At 38.8% G+C, this 19,141-nt stretch overlaps 1 protein-coding gene across 1 annotated transcript in view; it reads left to right on the top strand.

Annotated features, from left to right (window-relative positions):
* Tspan7 (tetraspanin 7) overlaps positions 1-14,271 on the top strand; it is a 126,266-nt gene extending 111,995 nt beyond the window's left edge. Inside the window, exons 6-8 of the mRNA XM_047537000.1 lie at positions 6,494-6,577; positions 12,872-12,944; positions 13,250-14,271. Coding sequence (XP_047392956.1) covers positions 6,494-6,577; positions 12,872-12,940 — 153 coding nt within the window. The 3' untranslated portion in view covers positions 12,941-12,944; positions 13,250-14,271. The remainder of the gene's footprint in view (positions 1-6,493; positions 6,578-12,871; positions 12,945-13,249) is intronic.
* The last annotated feature ends 4,870 nt before the right edge of the window (positions 14,272-19,141 follow it).

Consider the following 19,141-nt stretch of genomic DNA (forward strand, 5'->3'; position numbering starts at 1 on the left):
CTGTGGCTCAGATCAGCCTCGCTCTGCTCTCCACAGTCAGCTTCTACCAGGCACAGTTATGAAAGTTCAGCAAGTGTTTCCTGTTAACTCTGGTGCTTGTGTCAGACAGAGAATGTTGGCTTTCTTCTTTCTGGGTATCTTCTGCTAATGTACCATCTAAACATGAAATTATTTGCAGCTGGGTGCCAGTCTTTGGCAGAAAGAAGGGAGTGGAGTTGACAGACAGCATCTGCTTCTGCTAGGAGGGTGGCTCTTATTTTAGGGAGTTTGCCATTATAGGAAAAGAAATCAGCAACTCCAGTTCAGTTCACTGTCAACATCCTGATTCCCAATGAAATCAGAGTGATAAAAATATGGCTAAAAGAAATTTGAAAGTTAGTACATAGTGCAAATGATGGAGATGAAGTTTCTGTAGTTAGGGAAAAGGGAAATCAATTCTGATTCTACTTTACAGAGAATACGATGAAGACATGACAGCTATGTGTGAAAGCTGTCTATACTCTCAAACATTTAGAGAAATGCCATATGCAAAATATGATTTAATGAAACAAAGGGGAGAAAATAAACCTACTATTGAGTTTTCCCATGATTATTCAGCCATGGGGCAAATTATCCTACTAAGATAAAATCGTATTTTCTTCTTTTCAGGAGGTGTGGGTACTGGGAATTGAACCCAGGAGTGCTACATACTGAGTGCTACACTGAGCTAGATACCCAGTCCTTTCTTTTATTGGAGCATTATAATTGTACATAGTATCTAGGTTCATTTTGACAAAATTATATATAAGTAATTTGATTTCAATCCCCATTTCCCCCCTTTTTTCCTACCCCTCCCTCCCCTCTTTCTCCCTCCTCTACTGATCTTGCTTTCACTTCTTTATTTATTTATTTTTGATTGGTACTTGATATATACACTTAAAGGTGAAATTCCCTTTGGTATGTGTGTGTGTATATATATATAAATTTAACACAATTCTGTTAAATACCACCACAACAGTGATTCAGCTGAGAAAGAAATGAAGAAAACCATCCCAGCCTTTTTCATATTTTATTTGGTCTTGTTCAGTTGCTGATGCTGGCCTCAAACTTATTATCCTCTGCATCAGCCTCCTGAGTGGCTGGGATTATAGGCTATTCTGATATCTTCAAAATCCTGTATGGTCTGGGCCAACTACTGAGATTATAGCCATTCTCTCCACATTAGAATGTTAAGAAGTGGTTACTGTATTTCACCGACTTAATGTTGGTATTTGTAACATGGACACTGCATGCATTGTTGCCCTTCTGGAAGCTTGTTGTGTCATTCTGGGCTTATTTGCTCTTGGTGTGATTCAGTAAGCTGCAGTACTGAAAGCTTCCTGTCTTGGCTAAGAGAACATCTGTTCTCAAACTTTGAGACTTCCTTCACCTCTCATTAGTTAATAAGATCACTTTTGGCTTTTTTCATGGATATCCTCACTGAGCACCCATATGTGTCACTAGGCTGCCAGTTTATGACCTGCCAAGGAGACTTGGCACGTGGTAGACACTCCAATTTATGGAAGTCAAGAAGTGATCTATGACACATAATGGGGGGTGGGAGGGGGACAAGAATGGAGGAAGGAGGGACTGTATAGAGGGAAAAGAGGGGTGGGAGTGGTGGGGGGAAGGAAAAAATAACAGAATAAATCAAACAACATTACCTTATGTAAATGTATGATTACACAAATGATATGCCTCTACTTCATGTACAACCAGAGAAACAAGATGTATCCCATTTGTTTACAATAAAAATAAATTAAAAAAAAGAAGTGATCTATGGCAATGAGCTATTTGGCTCATGAGGCTGGTTTGTAAAAGCAGCACCCATCAACTTTAGGTAAAATTCTTTTTTTTACTCATCTTCCTCTTCTTTTTTGAAAGCAAAGGATCCAGAAGTCAAGAGCACAAGGTCTGGAGTCATACTCCAGTTTAAATTCTGGCTCAACCACTTGTAGGTTATGTGCTCTTGATCAAGTTACTTGACCTTTCTCAATCTTATTTTTCCCATCTGTAAAATGGGGCTAATAATACTTCCCATCCCCTAGAGTTGATGTGAAATATCTGGAGATCTGGTTTAAAATTCATTAAAAATGAAGGAGATAAATTATCTAAAGCACAGTGCCTGACACACATAAAGGGTACTGAAATCATTAACTGTAGTGATAAATGTTAAATGTAATGTAACTATGACCTTAATGATGATGATGAAGTTTGTGTTCCTCTGTATCACACCCTCTTTTGTTAGAAATGGTGCATCAGTTCCTTACAGTGTGCATCTATTGTTAATATCTAAGAGAAAATTTGGGGACATATCATATAGTGCATCTATAATCTTTACAATAATCTTTAGAAAGAAAGACCTTGGCTAGCATTTTTTCATTTCATTGACAACCTATATATGGAACTCATTCCCCATCTTCCCACTACAGTCCTATTTTGTATTTCCCTGGGCACCTTAAATACTTGGAAGAGGTGCTTAACTTTTCTCTCATTGCCTTTGTGTTCTCTAGCCTGGTTCCTCCCAAGGAGAAAAAGTGGATGGACTCTGAAATTTGTCTACTGGGTTTCATTAGACATTCTCATTTAATGCCCACATGAATCTCTGAGACAAATTACTTCTGAGTTTTATATACATCTTTAAAAGGGAAATGGGGATAGGGTGGAGAAAGTCACAGTAGGTGCTCATGTATGCCAGCCCCCACCACATTGACTTCTTTTCCTTTAAGCACTTAACTACTGCCACATCCTAGTTGTATGGAATCCTGTGATTTAGAATAAACAGATCATCCCTATAGATCTTTGGGAGTTTGGAACCCTACACTCTGATAGCACAGAAAGATGATTCTTGGCTTTTATCGGCAACCCAAGGAAACCTGTTATCCAGATTACTTAGAGCAGGACGGAGGAGATATGCACAGTTACACAGTATATTTATCATTTATTTTGGGGGACAGGTTTTGTTTTGGTTTTGCTACCAGGATGATGAAATGTCTGTAGTTTCAGTTGGCTAATAGCATTGACTGAGCCCTACACTATAGGAGTTCTTGCAAGTTTGTAAGAGGAAGAAGAAGAAAGAGTTATTCTGTTTGGCAGCTACAGAGATACCTCTTTCTGAAACCTGTCTGAAACTAGCCTCTTCGTAGTTCAAGTCTGCCACTTGCAGATGTTTTCCATTGGTGACTGTGTTGATTTAGACATGCTGAGAGGGTAAGCAAATTAACTGTTCTGTTTCTGGGTGTTTCCTAGGAGACTTAGTAACTCTCGGTAGATTTATCTCATGCCTGACAACCAGGCTTTCATATTAAGAAATTGAGAGAGATTATTGTGGGTAGATAAGATCACACTTTAGTGCAGAACTTAAGGTTGAATGCAAACATGGCCTGTGGTTGTAATATCAAAGCAGGTCTTGCAGTCTGCAGAGGTATACTGGGACTTGCAAAATGGGCCCTGGGTCCATGTGGTGAATAACAGAAGTAAAAAAAAAAAAAAAAAAAAAACCCAGAAATGGAAAAACATTTATTTTGACATCACTTTCATCTTCTCATTTTGATTAATCCTATTACTGATATGATGCATTAGTTTGCTTTCTTACTTGGCATACAAAATAGGAAACTTTTCTCACAGAGGAGTGCTTCTCAGACTTCAGTGGCTATGTATGTGAAGCATCTGGAGATCTGGTTAAAAGTCATTAAAAATTAGTTTAAAATAACCTGGAATGTGGTCAGTGCAGATTCAGCAGGTCTGGGGGTAGGGTCTCCAATCGGGTAGTTCTTCTAAGCTCCCAGGTAATGTGATGCTGTTCATTTAAAAACCACACTTTTGGGGCTGGGGTTGTGACTCAGTGGTAGAGAGCTCACCTCGCTCATGTGGGGCACTGGGTTTGATCCTCAGCACCACATAAAAATAAATAGATAAAATAAGGGCATTATGTCCATCTACAACTAAAAAATATTTTTTTTAAAAAAAGAACCACACTTTTGAGGAGCAGAGTTTAGAGTGAACTATTTTGCCACAGTTGTACCAGTACTAGGTTGTTATTTCATTTTTCTGAACCTTTTCACCAAAGTGACCTTATCAAAATAAAATAGGGCTGGGTGCCGTGGTGTACACCTGTAATCCCAGCAGCTCAGGAGGCTAAGACAGGAGGATTGCGAGTTCAAAGCCAACCTCAGCAATAGTGAGGTGCTAAGCAACTCAGTGAGACCTTGTCTCAAAACAAAATAGGACTGGGGATGTGGCTCAGTGGTCAAGTGCCCCTGAGTTCAATCCCCAGTACCAAGAAAAAAACCAAACAAACATGTAAAATAGGTTTAGGGATGTCGCTCAGCAGTAGAGTGCTTGCCTAGCATATACAAAGCCATGGGTTCAATGCCCAACACCACCAAAAGAAGAAATGGAGTGGAAATCATAATTTTAAAATAACATATTCAGCTTAAGTGTAGACTTGAGACCAGTTGTGTGGGTGGAATCTGTGCTAAACCATTTTATAGAGTAAGAAAACAACCCACATTGCTTCCCTCTGAATGGTATTATCAGCATGTGTTTCCATATTTTGAACTGACCTAACACTGGTGCTGGTCTGGAGTTCATTCCTTCACTATGGGGAGAAGATATGGTAATGATGGCCAGCTCTGCAAAATGCTATCTTAGCTGCTACCATTTGGGACAGTTAGAATATCCACTTCTCTTCCTGCTTTGATTCTTTCCTAACTCAAACTCCTCTCCCTTCTACTATCTTTTAAATAGTAGCATATCATTTCACTAGTAAAAGTAAAAGCAGCAAGCTTCTGCTAGGGAGAATCGAATTTCACAACTCCACATGAGCAATAATGTGCTCCCCACCCCTCATATTTGTGTCAGATAACTAAGGAATACAGTTTGTGATTTACATGGAAGCCATGTATCTATAACCACGGCTAAGTTAATGCACTTATTGTCTGCAAACAGATTATGAATATAAAACATCATTTCAAAGACAGGACATTGGCAGAGTTTTCACAAGCTATGGCAAATGTTAAATTAAGATTTGTATTTTTTTTAAATGGGAGATGAAGGACTGGGGATATAACTCAGTTGGTAGAGTGCTTGCCTCACAAGCACAAGGCCCTGGGTTCAATCCCCAGCACCGCAAAAAAAAAAAAAATATATATATATATATACATATATATATATATATATATGTATATATATGACCCTTAAAATGGGAGATGAAGCAGGGTGTTTGTTTGTTGTTCTTCAGATGTTCACTACAACTTAGTATGACTCTCTTGATAAACAAGACCCACCTTTATCCTATTTATTAAATTAAGTGTCTTCATTTTTCACGCACTGATACATTGAAGTTGAAGCCATTTATCAGAAAACTAGAAAAAGACCATATCTTCCCAGCTAAATAAATCAATTCAGGGCTCTAGGTTTATTTGGCTAGTTCCAATTAAATACATGTATAAACACATGCATACACACATATATACTTACACTCACATTCACACACTCCTACTCCTACTCCTGCCAGTTGACTTTAAAGTCAAAGATTTTGACTTTACATTTTGGGTGATACACAAAATTTGGTGTTTCCTGCCCGGTCTAGGTTGGTAAATGTAACCCAGAATAACAACAACAAATTTGTTTAGCACCATTGTTGAACCCAGCTAGTTCATTCATCTTAAATAAAAGTAATTCACTTTCTTAGTGTTAAATTTACATTGGAATTGGTAAAAATTGTTGGCTTTAAGCATGCCATGTAAAAATGTTATAATGTCTTAAAGGGAAATTTTACTTAGTTCTATGGAAAAAGTTATTGACATCCAGGAAGGGGATGTGACTTGTTCAAAGTTACATACTAAATTTTGGAAAGGATGACTCTAGAACATAGATATTTCTCTACAGAAAACAAAATCTTAATAGTTCCCTTAGGAAGAACCCTAACACTTCAGAATGTTGGCAGGTATTTACACACTTTCTTCTAACCAGATGATTTGTCTTTGTTTATCCAAGATTTTCTCATTCGTTGTCAAAGTGCTTGTAACTATATTTATGATCCTTGGGTTTTCTGTTCAAGGTTATAGAATGCCTTTTTATCTGTTTCCATCTACTTCTCTGTCTGTACAGTGTTTGCTTCATAGATCTTACAGATTTCATGCTAAATTTAATCCTACTGAGACATTTTGTAGATGAAATTATGTCTGGGATTTACTTGAAAGTAACTCATCCTGGGAATGGAAGTCAGGGAAGTTCAGATGAAATAGGATTGACCATATATTAATTGTGATGTTAGGGGCAATGTCAGGGTTTGGGTTCATTGTACTACTCTCCCTTTTGTACATTTAAATTTGTTTGTTTGAATGGAATTCCAGTAATTCCTAGGGTGGGTTGCAATTCAGGTTGAAGCATATAAGAGAATTGCAAGTGCATATAATCCTGCCTAGACTGGCCAGTACCCATCTCTGAGACCCCTTCTCTCTGTTTTCAGGGTTGTTATGATCTGGTGACCAGTTTCATGGAGACGAACATGGGGATCATCGCTGGAGTGGCGTTTGGAATTGCATTCTCCCAGGTAGCCTACATCATCGTGTAGGGCTTGGTCTAGCCTTGCCCCTGCCTCTAGCTCTGGTTTCCCTCCCTAGCCTCCACATTCTCAGCCTGCCTTCCTGTGCCTTGGGAAAAGCTGATAGATGGGGTCAGAGCTCCTTGCTCGTTAGTCCTCAGGTCATCTGTTTATTGATTTTCCTTTTTCAACTTAAATGAAGTTTTGCCATCAAGGGAATATCGGTTACAGTTCAACTAATGACTAGCTCCAGAAAAACAACTTGCTTCTTCTGTAGGTCAAATGGAGGTTAACTGAACAAGGTGCTGGCTTAATTGGAGCATAAACAACTCAAAACATCAAATGGCTGATCCGGATTTGGGGGAGGTTTTTTGTGGGCTGACCTGTCCTTTTTTGTTCTTTCTTAGTTTCTGTGGATTATGCATGGCATTTTTCCCTTTAAAGGAAGCTCACATTTATCAAACTTCATCTTGTGATCATTACTTTAATCTCTAGCTTTGACTATTCTATTTCTTAAGAGAAAACCCACCTTTTGGGTATTCAATTTTATATCCCTTCATCTCTACCCTCCCCCTAAAAAACAATGGGAGAAATAATTATTCAGATTAAGTAAGCCTCACATACTCAAGGATGGAACAAGATTAAACTAAATCTAAAATGTAGTGTGTTGCTACCAGGCAGGGTACTATTCCACATGCTTCTGATCTCCCAGCAAAATGGTACATCTTCACTATAATATTGCTGTAGGCAAAAGGATCAACATGTATACCTGGGGGCTGGGGAGATAGCTCAGTTGGTAGAGTGCTTGCCTTGTAAGCACAAGGCCCTGGGTTCAATCCCCAGCACCCAAAAAAAAAAATGTATACCTAGCAAGCAAATAAACCTTTGTTTAACTCAGACCTTTTTCAGAACCATAGATCATTTGTGAAGCAAAGCCATTTAATATTGTCTGAATCATATTTCCAGAACTCTACTTTCTACGTAAGCCATCTCAGACTCCAATTTTTACCCTGCCCATCTGTAACCCTGTCCCTCCTGCTTAGCAATGCAGATGCACTTTAAATTTATTCAAGTTTGTTTCTAAAACTTTTTTCCCTTGCTTGTAGTTTTAAAATGTTTTTATTAGTGTATGATTGTTATACATAACAGCAGGGTTCATTTTGATATAAGCAGTCCCTAGTACATTCCCTGTCCATCTCCTCCTCCCTCCCACTGTTCCCTTTCTCTTCTCTACTTGTCTTCCTTCTACTTATTTATTTTAATTGGTTTTTATAGATATACATAAAGGTGAAATTCAATGTGGTATATTTGCATATGGAGAAAAGTCTTGCCAGCTACTCCTCCAACAGGGGATTATTATCCAGACTATATAAAGAACTAAAAAAAAAAAAAGACCCTTAACACCAAAAACCAAATAACCCAATCAATAAATGGGCAAAAGACCTGAAGAGATGTTTCTGAAAAGAAATAGAAATGACTAATAAATATATGAGAAAATGTTCAACATCCGTAGCAAACAGGGAAATACACATCAAAACTACACTGAGGCTGGGTATAGTGGCACACACCTGTAATCCTAGCATCTCAGAGCCTGAAGCAGGAGGACTCCAAGTTCAAAACCAGCCTCAGCAACTTAGCAAGGTGCCAAGCAACTTAGTAAAACCCTGTCTCAAAATAAAACATAAAAAAAGGGTTAGGAATGTGGCTCAGTGGTAAGTACCTCTGGGTTTAATCCCTGGTACCAAAACAAACAACAACAACAACAACAAACAAAACTACATTGAGATTTCATCCCACTCCTAAAATTTTATTGAAATATAGAATGTACATAAACACATGTGAATTATAAATTTACAGCTTAATAAACGATCACAAAATGAACAAACCTGTATAGCCCTTGCATAGATCAAGCCTGGCAGTTTGTTCTTGTGAATTAGAGAGCTTAGCTTCAGAGAAGTAGAAATGTGTTTCTTCCTAAGCAGTTACAAAAACCTGCATAACATTTCATCTCACAAGAGCATGGAGACTTAGTCAATACAAGTACGGTTCTTGCTGCAGTTTCAAAATTTTCTTTTACCACACTGCATTGTTTTTGTAGCTCATGAAGTGAATTAAACCCTTAACATGCCAACACACAGACAAACCAAAGTGGTTCACAGACACTGCAATGAACACAGTCTCCAGAGACATTTCAAAGAAATGAGCACCCTGAACTTTCCTCTAGTTTGCTGTAATATTTCAACAATAACATTCAGTAGCATCTCTATAATGACTGCAGGGGACATTTTAGAGTATCCCAAACTTTGCAAATGTGCAGGATACACTTGAAAGCCTTGAACATACTGGTTCCTTAACACATTTATATGTAGCATCAGGTTGTTAATATCAGAAGGACAGACTTATGTTTAGTGTTGGAGAAGGACTGTCCCCTTGGAGGAAAAAAAATATCACTGAAGTCTCCTCTCATGGCTTCCCTAGAAAAATAAAGGAATATAATGCAATTACCACATGAGGAGAAAAGCACCTCAGCAAATCTGGGATCTCATGGATAAAGCATCTTATTATGCAAGAATATTCCCATGTGGCCTTGAGTGTGTACATGGTGGGGAGGAGGATCCAGTTTTCATTAGTGAGATGAAATCAAGTCAAATGGATCCTTCTCTAAGGCATGAAGAATCTGATTAACACCTCTTCTCCACTCTTCTTTCACACATTCCTGTGAAGGAATGTATGCATAGACAGATGGTTAGCTGGCCTGCTGAGCATTGATCTTTCTGTGCTACCTTAAAGAAATCCCTGACATGGAGACTAGAATATAAGTGTGGCATACTGGGAGGAGAGAAGCTTTGGACCTAAGGAACCCCGATCAGAAACACTCTGCAACAAGTTTTGGTCTCATCAAGGTACCACATAGTTGTTGGAATGAGAAAAGAAAATACAAAGCCCAGTAACATCACTCAGCCAGTTCCATTTACCCACAAGGCCAGGCAGGTCCAGCAGAATGGAGACTTCAGACCTCCTGTGCTCAACTTAGGACTTTTCCAGTCAGATGCACTACCAACTGTAGCTCTTTATGGTACCAGCAGCTTCAGGGTTTCTAGAAGCTGAGATTGGCTTCCAGATGCCAGTAGATCCAGGGCATTCCTGGGATGATGGTAGCCACCTACCACTTGCCTGTTCGGGAAGAACCAGCTCTATTGATCAGTGACCTAGAAGCAAAGCTTTAGCTACATTTGTTCAGGAATTTTAGAGCCAGTGTTATAGTAAACCTCACAAATATTGACTGAGTTGATGAAACGATTGTGCCTTGACCTTCCTGTCATAAAGTAGGTTCTACTGTGTAAAGGCCCAAGTGGGTAGGAAAGAACAGAGCTCTCTCCCTTTCTCTTTCCATCACCTCCCCACCTTAACCTTCTTCTTTTCTTTGCCCTCTCTTGTGGTCTCAGTGCTATCACCTGTTTGAAGAAACTGGCCTTGCACATCTGTTGTCTCAGAGGTTAAAGATGGTATCAAGTACAAGGGAAACTAGTCTAGTCTTTTACACTTTGCCAGAACTTTGTCCCCTGTTAGCTATTTTGGCCAACTTAAAACTCTTGTTAGGACAGCAGGGTTCAGTCAATCATTTAATGCTTCTTTCCCCAAGCTCCCACGGCCTTTGACCTCTCGAGGAAAAGCCCATCTGTCAGGATTTGATGGGCAGGTCCTGTTGCCCTATACATTTATAGCAGGAGGTTGTGCATCTTTGAGTATGATACTTCTTCCCTGCATCGCTGGCAGCTACTCTTTCAAGAGGGCTTGGGGGGAAGAGATCATGCATGTTCACACCTTCCTCCAAGTCCCTTAAATGGTCTAGAAGTCAAGGGGTATTGGGCCTGGACACTGGTATTATTCACTTTGTGACACTGCTTCCCACCTTGGTTTAATCATGTGGGGGCAGGGGATGGCCTCTGTACCTAACACTTCTGTATCCAAGGTAAGTAGACTGAGGGCTTTGCTAGACTTGAAACCTATTAGACTGGATTAATCCCTTGCATTATGGAATGTGATAGTCCTGGGTGGAGACTGTACAGCTGTTTTCCAGAGGAGAGGAAGGTTGAGCAGTTTGCTTGATGTTGGGCAGTTACTGCAGACCCAGAATTATAATACTGACCTCCTCACCTGGTTTACTATTTTAAATGTTAAGGCTGAAGATCATCCTTGCTCCACCTTAGGTAGTAACTGAGGGGAATTCATCTTGTGCTTTTATAAAAACAGGGTTTAAGCCTGTTGATTAGAAAGAAAAAGATATTTATTAAAAAATACAGGTCCTGCTCATTGAAACCCATGCTTTGGTCCTTGCACCTCCTTACAGGGCCTTCCCCAGGTCCCACAAACTGCTAAGATGATTTATTATGTGTCAGTCATTCTTTTTTGGACCATTGAGGAAACTGTTTACCTTTTCTATGTAGAGGACAGGATAAAGCTGGGGCTATTCTCAGATGATCAATATTCAAATTTAAGTTATGCATGGATTACCTCTGTAGTTTGGGGAAGATTCTTTAACTTCCCCTAAATCCATTTTCTCATCTGAAAAGTTAGGATTATAATATTGCACAGGGTTGTAGTAAGGAGTCAGTAATATGCCTGGACATGAGGGATGTACCTCTAATACTTATTTGGTTTTTAGGTGGAATCTAATTTTTTAACACTATCAAGTATTTTCTGGTGTATGATGGTCCTGGAAAATGGCAGTTCTGATAAGAAGTGACAAGTTCTAAAGTTCAGAGTCTTTGCTCTCATGGGGTACATTTTAGTTTCTCATTTGACAGAATATTCTGAAGGATATAACCATGATACCTTTGGCCACTTGGCAGTCCATGATGTATATATTTTGTGCCATGAAATGTTGTTAGCCAGGGCCTTGGCGGGAGATTGTGAGGCCAATAAGTTGATGGGGTTTTTTAACCTGGCAGAAGTTTTATTTTGTACATTTCTTAGCTACCATTTTGAAAGGTAAGGTAGAAATTGGAGACTGGCACCTACACTGGTGAGCTAAAAGCCAGGAAAATAGAGTTCACTCTGGCCAACAGTGCAGACTGGAATGGTCAGAGGAGTTTTGCCTATAAGATAAGGGTGACTAGGTAGAATGAATGAGTGGTTCCTTCCTGTGGAGGGCTTATTAAAGCACCAGTTTCAGGGCCCCACCCCAGAATTTCCAATGCAGCATGTCTGTGAATGTGTATTTCCAATAGGGTCCAGGTGAAACTGATGCTGTTGGTCCTGGGAGCACATGTGGACTAACACTGTAACACATTATCTCTAAAGGTCATTCCCACCTGATCCAGTAAAATGTGCCCAGTTGCTTAAAGAGAAGGGACTAAATTGGCCAAGGCAAAGCTGCCTCTATGCTCTCAAGTATACTGTTGGGCTCCTATCCAAAAAATGCTGATCCTCCAGATTCATGAAGGAGAATTTTGGTTTCTAATAAGCAGAGAGCCTTGACGGCGTCACAGTCATTTTTATCACATGCACCTATGCCACCGCATAGGTCAAGACACAAAAACAGATGGAATACTGGGGTCTTCTGAGGAGGTGGAAGTACTCTGTGACAGATTGTTTTGGGGTTCCAGAAAAACTAGGAAGTGGGCCCTGTGTGTAGATGGTTCCATTTAGGCCTAAGATAGCCATATGGTTGAGAGACAAAGAGAATATAAACCCCCGATTTCCTCTTTGCCCTCCTACCTCTTAAAAGCCATGACTTTCTTACCTCACAGGACCCAGTCAAGAATAGTGTCTGTTGCTGTCTCAAGGAAAAAACAGTCAGCTAAGTTTGACTGGAATATCATATTGGGAAATCTTCCAAATGCATGTGTTAATGACTTTGAATTCAGTTTTGGCCCTTTAGTTGATATCTTACTAATTCCATGTCACTTAATTTTTTTTTCATTACTTTCATAACATGAACACATTTTAATACTACTTAGTATCAAAAGTTGTTCTTAACTGACCAGAGTGAGCTTCTGCTGGAAACCTGTGGCCGGTTCCAGAACTTCAGTTGGCTCTGTACCAACCATTAGACTTCCTCCAGCTCAGATCCCACAATTGAAACCTGGTTTCTTTTTTCTCTAGCACCCTTTCCCTGTTCACACTGCTAAAAATTACATCTAGATATATCCATATTTCAGAATATATCACAGCCCATAAATATAGTTAATTATTATGTATCAATTTAAACATTTTTAATTAAAAATTACATCTGATGTGGAAGAAGGGTGTAGTTCAGTAACTTGAATGTGTCCTTTTTGTTTGTCTCCCTGGCAACAGTTGATTGGCATGCTGCTGGCCTGCTGTCTGTCCCGGTTCATCACGGCCAATCAGTATGAGATGGTGTAAGAAGGTGAGTGGCAATGGGGAGTATTGGACTTTGTGGGTTTCTCTGGAGTACCCATACTACAGGAGGACTACCTGGCCACTTAAATACCTGGTCTTGGTGGCACTGGCCCTGCAGGAGGACTACCTGGCCACTTAAATACCTGGTCTTGGTGGCACTGGCCCACATGCAGAAATCTCATTTCCCTGGTGCTGGGAGGAGGTGCGTTGGGTGCTATTGCATAAAATGTGGACATGCTCTTTTCAGCATGTTAGCTTTTCTTTCGAGTCCTTATTAATGGTGAATCACTTGTGTTTTAATTTCTCTCCCAGTCTTTCAAGAGCGATGGAATAAGAGACCTGTTTTAAAAAGAAACTGCAGCAATCTCTGAAAGACTTCCAAAGAATGTTAGAGCACAGTACATAATACACCTGCCCTGCTCCTGCTCCCCTCTTCCCCCAATCGTGCCCACCCTCCCCCTGCGTGCAACTGACACTCCTACCCAGTCTCTCTCCACCTTTAACCAGCATCATGTGTAGTGTCCATCTTGTGATGCCCTGTTGTGCCACAGAGTGTAGCCAGGCCCCCTGCAGCCAGTCCTAGTGATCCCTGCCCTGAGGCCCCATGCGTGCTAGCTCCTCTACGTGTACTTGGTCCAACTGCAGCTCATCATAGGTCACTGGTTATTACACCATCACTGGCCCCTTGGAGTCCTGCATGTAGTATGGGAAATTCCTGTTAGCCCTTCACCGTGGTGGATAAGTGCCACACACCTTTACGTAGATAAGCAAATGCTAGTTATCTGTTCTTTTGGCTTAATCTCATTTGGTTTGGTTTTCCCTTTACTAAAATACTTTCCTACCTTCTTTAAGCTGCCTAGGACAGGTAAAGAGACACAGCAGTAATTGTTCATACGGAGATGAAAGCATGTGTCACACATGATGGAAATGGTTTGGGAGTGTTAGGTAGCCTCCTTGCTCATTATTGTTCTGTACCTGGGTGTGTAGAGACAGTTTAGTGCGCCTATGCCTCTCAGTTGAAACCTGTATAATCCTGTTACAAAGCTGTTCTTGCTTCCTGTGAAGGCAATGATATTACTTTTGTTTTTCCCCAATTAATTGCTGTTGTGTTATTTTACTTCTTCTTCCTGTATTATTTTTTCTTGTGTTGACATTATAGATTTCAAGGACCTCATCAGATCAATTGATAAATGAGTGTGAAGGGGGAACAAAAGTCAAAATATTTTTAAAAGATCTTTAAAAATAATGCCTCTGTCTAGCATGCCAACAAGAATGCATTGATATTGTGAACATTTGTGATATATGTATTAATAAATAGAGCAATTACAAATGGTTGTATTGTGGTTCTGTTCTTTAGTTGTTATGATTTTGGGGGGAAGGGTGGTACCAGGGATTGAACCCAAGGGCACTTAACCACTGAGCCACATCCCTAGCCCTTTTTATGTTTCATTTAGATTCAGGGTCTCACTAAGTTGCTGAGGGCCTTGCTAAGTTGCTGAAGCTGGCTTTGAACTTGTAATCCTCCTGCATCAGCCCCCCCTACCCCCGCCACTGGGATGATAGGCATGAGCCACCATGCCTGGCTGTTATGACAGTTCTTGAAAATGCATTTCCATTCCATCTTGTTCCTTAAGACATTACATGTTGACCTAACTCCACACACATGCTATAACCCCACCCAAATAGTGTGGAGCTGTCAAAGAACTGATGGGTTAGTTTTTATTATTATTATTATTATTATTATTATTATTATTATTATTTGTTATTATGGACATTTCAGAAACTTGAATCATTCATCATGGACAGGATAGGTTGTTGGTTGCAAAAATACAGCCTTTGTATTATTTCAGGCCTCTGCCATCCATGAAATAAATAAAAAGATTTTAGCAGAGTTCTTTAAAGTCTGAATTTCATTTAAAAAGCAAATAAGCATCTATTCTTTCCTTCATCATTTCTAATGAGCATATATTCTTCCCTTCCTTCCTACTTCTCTGGGTTGGATTGAATAAATGCAATCTAAACAACAATTCATTTGTCCCAATGCCCTAATTTGTACTCAAGTATAAAATGCTTACACTTGATTTAAAGAGTATTTTAACAATAGGTGCAGTATAATATGTTATCTGCAATCAATTTTTTTCTTCTTGATGATTCATGAAGAAAAAAAAACTAGTAAAAGCATAAAGTGATCTGCTCCCAAATGAGCAGATCTAAAAAGCTCCCTCTTGAGGAGGGACAGGAAAGGGGAGGAAATGCAGAATGAATTTGACAAAATTATGCTATGTGCACATATAAATATGCCACAGTGAATTTCACCTTTATATACATCTATCAAGCACCAATTAAAATAAATATATGAGTGGGGAACAAACTTCCATCTTCTCTGTGCAATGAGCTTTATTTAAGGTGGAGATGGTTTTCTAACTATATGCATTTATTCACCTGAATTCTATATGGGCTAAACCATACAAGGCTTATAGAGGGCACTGTCCAAACCTTCAGATGTTCCTTCTTCAATAGGCCAGCATTTTTAGAGAATCAAGGAGAGCTCTTATATGCAAACTTTCATAGCTCAAAGCTTTTTGACTTAATTTTTAAATTTCCATTCTATATCAAAATGAGGCTTTTCTGTAAAATCCTAAATTGAGCCCAACCCATGGCTCCTCTTTTTGCAAACCAAGCATTGATTGGTATACTTTGGTAAGACAACTATATACTTTCTAAATTAAATTTAGATCTCTACATTACATACTTTGTTTTGTTTTTGATATGGGGGATTGAACTCAGGGGTACTCAGCCACTGAGCAACATCCCAAGCCCTATTTTGTATTTTATTTAGAAACAGGGTCTCACTGAGTTGCTTAGTGCCTCACTTTTGCAGAGGCTGGCTTTGAACTTGAGATCCTCCTGCCCCAACTTCCCAAGTCATGGGATTACAGGCATGCGCCACCATGCCTGTTCCATATTACATACTTTGAATGTGAAACATTTAGACCACTGTTCATTTTACTTCAAAATTGTGAAGTAATCATGTTTCAACTCTGAGTGACTTGTATGTAATTGATATCCCTCCTTCAAATGAAATTTTAAAAATGTAAATTGAAATACCTTTTCCTCTTTTTGAAGTATATTTACATATGGTTAAGTGCACAAAAATTAAAAATACAGCTTGGAGTTTTACATATATAGAAACCAGTATAACCAGACAAGATACAGAATATTTTTAACACTTCTGAGGTTTCCTTAGTGCCCCTTTTTTTGTCAGCAACCTGCCTCTATCCAGAAACAGCTATTTCTCTGCATTGTAGTACCATAGATTCATTTTATCTGTTCTCAGACTTCATATAAATAGAATCATAGGTATGGACTGGTTCTTGTGTCATCTGCTGTCTGCAAGAATGACATGGTGAACATAAACATGGTCTTATTTACATTGTCATGTGGAATTCTATTCTGAATATAGCATAGTTCACCCATTATACTTCTGCTAGGCATTGACATTGTTTTCAGGTTTGTACTACTATGAACAGAACTACAGTGAGCATTATGGAATATGCTTTCTGGTACACATAAACACATATATTGAATTACTCAGGAATACACTATGTTTAGCTTTAGAAGTTCCAACTTAACATTTTTCCCAAGTAGTTGTACTCATTTATACTCCCACCAGCAAGGATAAAAAAAACTGGTTGTTTCACACCCTCACCAACACTTGCTGTTCTATTTATTTAAGCCATTTATTTAGTGGGTGTATAGTAGTATGTTTATTTTAAAATTTCCCCTCTTATGACTAATGATAATGAGCATTTTCAGCTTTTATGGGCCATTTTGATATCCTCTTGTAAGATGTTCAAGTCTCTTTTGTTTTCTAAAATTCACCTGTCTTCAATGATTTGTAGGGATTCTTTATGAATTCTGGATATAAGTCCTTTCTTGGATGTGTGGATTCCTTCCCATCTCTGACTCGCCTTCCTGAGTACAGTCAGTTCTTGAGTAATACTACTATCATTATATCTGAATTTTCACCTGGACTTATAACTAGAATCCCCAGATTTTTGTTTCTTGAAGGAGGAAAAGAGGAGGCTTTTGTTTCCTAATATAACATAAAATGTGAAAAATAAGCTAATGAACACAAAAAATGATCCAAGAACAGATAAATGAACTCAACTGTAGTGGCTCTCTGCAACAAACAATACTGAATATGTATGTATAGAAGTTTTGACCCAGGTCTGGGGTTATAGCTCAGTGGTAGAGTGCTTACCTAGCATGTGTGAGGCACAGGGATCAGTTGTCAGCACTGTATATGAATAAAGAAATAAAGGCCTATCAACAACAAAAAAAGGTAATTTTAAGAAAAGTTTTAACCTACCTTGTGGTGTTTCCAGGGAGTCATATGATTTAATTGAAAGCTGACTATTTGAAGACCTACTGGATTTAGACTGTGGAACATGTGAAGAAGAATAAAATATTCACTTTCAAACAATGTTGATTAATTTACAAATACTTAGCAAATTGTAGAAGCTGATTATTTTTCTACCAGAATAATTCAGGTTTGTATATTTGATTGTGAAAAGGCTACTATGTTATCGTCCATGAATATAACTGCATTAGTTAGTTATTTATTGCTGTATAACAAAGTACTCCATCACTTAGCAGTTTAAAATAACTAACATTTATTATCACAATTTTTATAGATCAGGAATCAAGGTATGGTTTAGCTGGATGCCTCTGGTTCTCAAGTTCTTTCATGAGTCAAGCCATTGTTTGGGATTATAATCTCCTGTGGAGGTTCAACTTGGTTTAGAGGAATGAGTTCCTTGTTGGGGACAGCCCTTGGTTCCTTGCCATGTGGGCCTTACCAGAGGGCTGCCCTAAGACTTATCACTGACTCGCCCCAGGATGAGCAATCAAAGAGAGAGTGTTCAAGACAGAAACCACTGTTTTATATCCTAAAGTGTAAAGTGATAGGCCATCACTTTTGTAATATTGTATTTATTGGAAGTCAGTGAAGAGGTGTAGCCCATGAACAGGGGGAAAGGATTATACAAGACCATGACTATCAGGAGGCCGCTATCATTGGGCATCTCCTTGGAGGCAGCCTACCACAACTATGTTTGATTTGCTTTCCTTTGGAACTTATTCAAAGACTCACATATTTAACTCAATAGAGAATGGCAAGTTAGAAAAAGGGCTGCTTTACAAACAAGTTTACACTCCACTCTCATTGATCTTGGTGTTTTCCATTTCTTTTCATGGCTCTCCAAGGCTTTTTTGGCATCACTTCAAATCTCTTTAAGAACAAAAAGTCCCAATAGCAAAATCAAACGCTGCAAGTTTTCATAAATATCAAAACTATTTTTCCATTTTCTTGGAAGATTTTCTAGTTACCTGCTTTCTCCTTTAAAAATCGAGTAATTTTCTCAATTCTGTATTACCATACTTCTCATGGTAAAGGAACCCTGAAAAAAAATCATTAAAATTCTTGGAGATGTACATGGTGGTCCACTCCTGTATTCTAGCAACTCGGGAAAAGGATCAAAAGTTTGAGGCCAGCCTGGGCAACTTAGTGAGATCCTGTATTAAAATAAAACTAAATAAATAAAAATATCTGGAGATGTAGCTCAGTAGTAAGCCACCCCTGGGTTTGATTCCCCAGTACCACAAAATAAATTAATAAATAACTTAGTATTGATTTTATTTTTCCTTCCATTATGTTGACTTCACAAGGAATAATGTTTTTAAGTGATGGTTGGTACAATTAATGATGGGATTATTTTATTTGTAATTTCTTTGGAAGCAAAAAGATTACACTTTAAAGAGGACATTGAGAAACTGATAAATGAATATGTCCAAAGTACTCTCCCAAATAGTAAGGGTCTAGAAATTATGTTACAGTTGGAGGAATTTGATAGTTGGTGCATATGGCAGTGAGATACACGGGGGAGATAGGACAAAGCAGGAAATCATTTTCTTCGTTGAACATTGAGTTCACGAGGGCTCAAACCTTGTTCATCTTCTCTGTGCTTTCTTCCTGGACAATTTTATCCATCTCTGCTGCTTCAATTACCAAATATGCAGCAGTGACTTCCATCTTCAAATACCCAGCTTACACTTTTCTTTGGAGTAGTAGATGTGTACAATTCATCTGCCAACAACCACAAGGCTGAAAGTAGACTGAAAACCCAGAGTGGTAGTAATGGT

The sequence above is a fragment of the Sciurus carolinensis genome, chromosome X (genome assembly GCF_902686445.1).
Source record: "Sciurus carolinensis chromosome X, mSciCar1.2, whole genome shotgun sequence".
Taxonomy (NCBI): domain Eukaryota; kingdom Metazoa; phylum Chordata; class Mammalia; order Rodentia; family Sciuridae; genus Sciurus; species Sciurus carolinensis.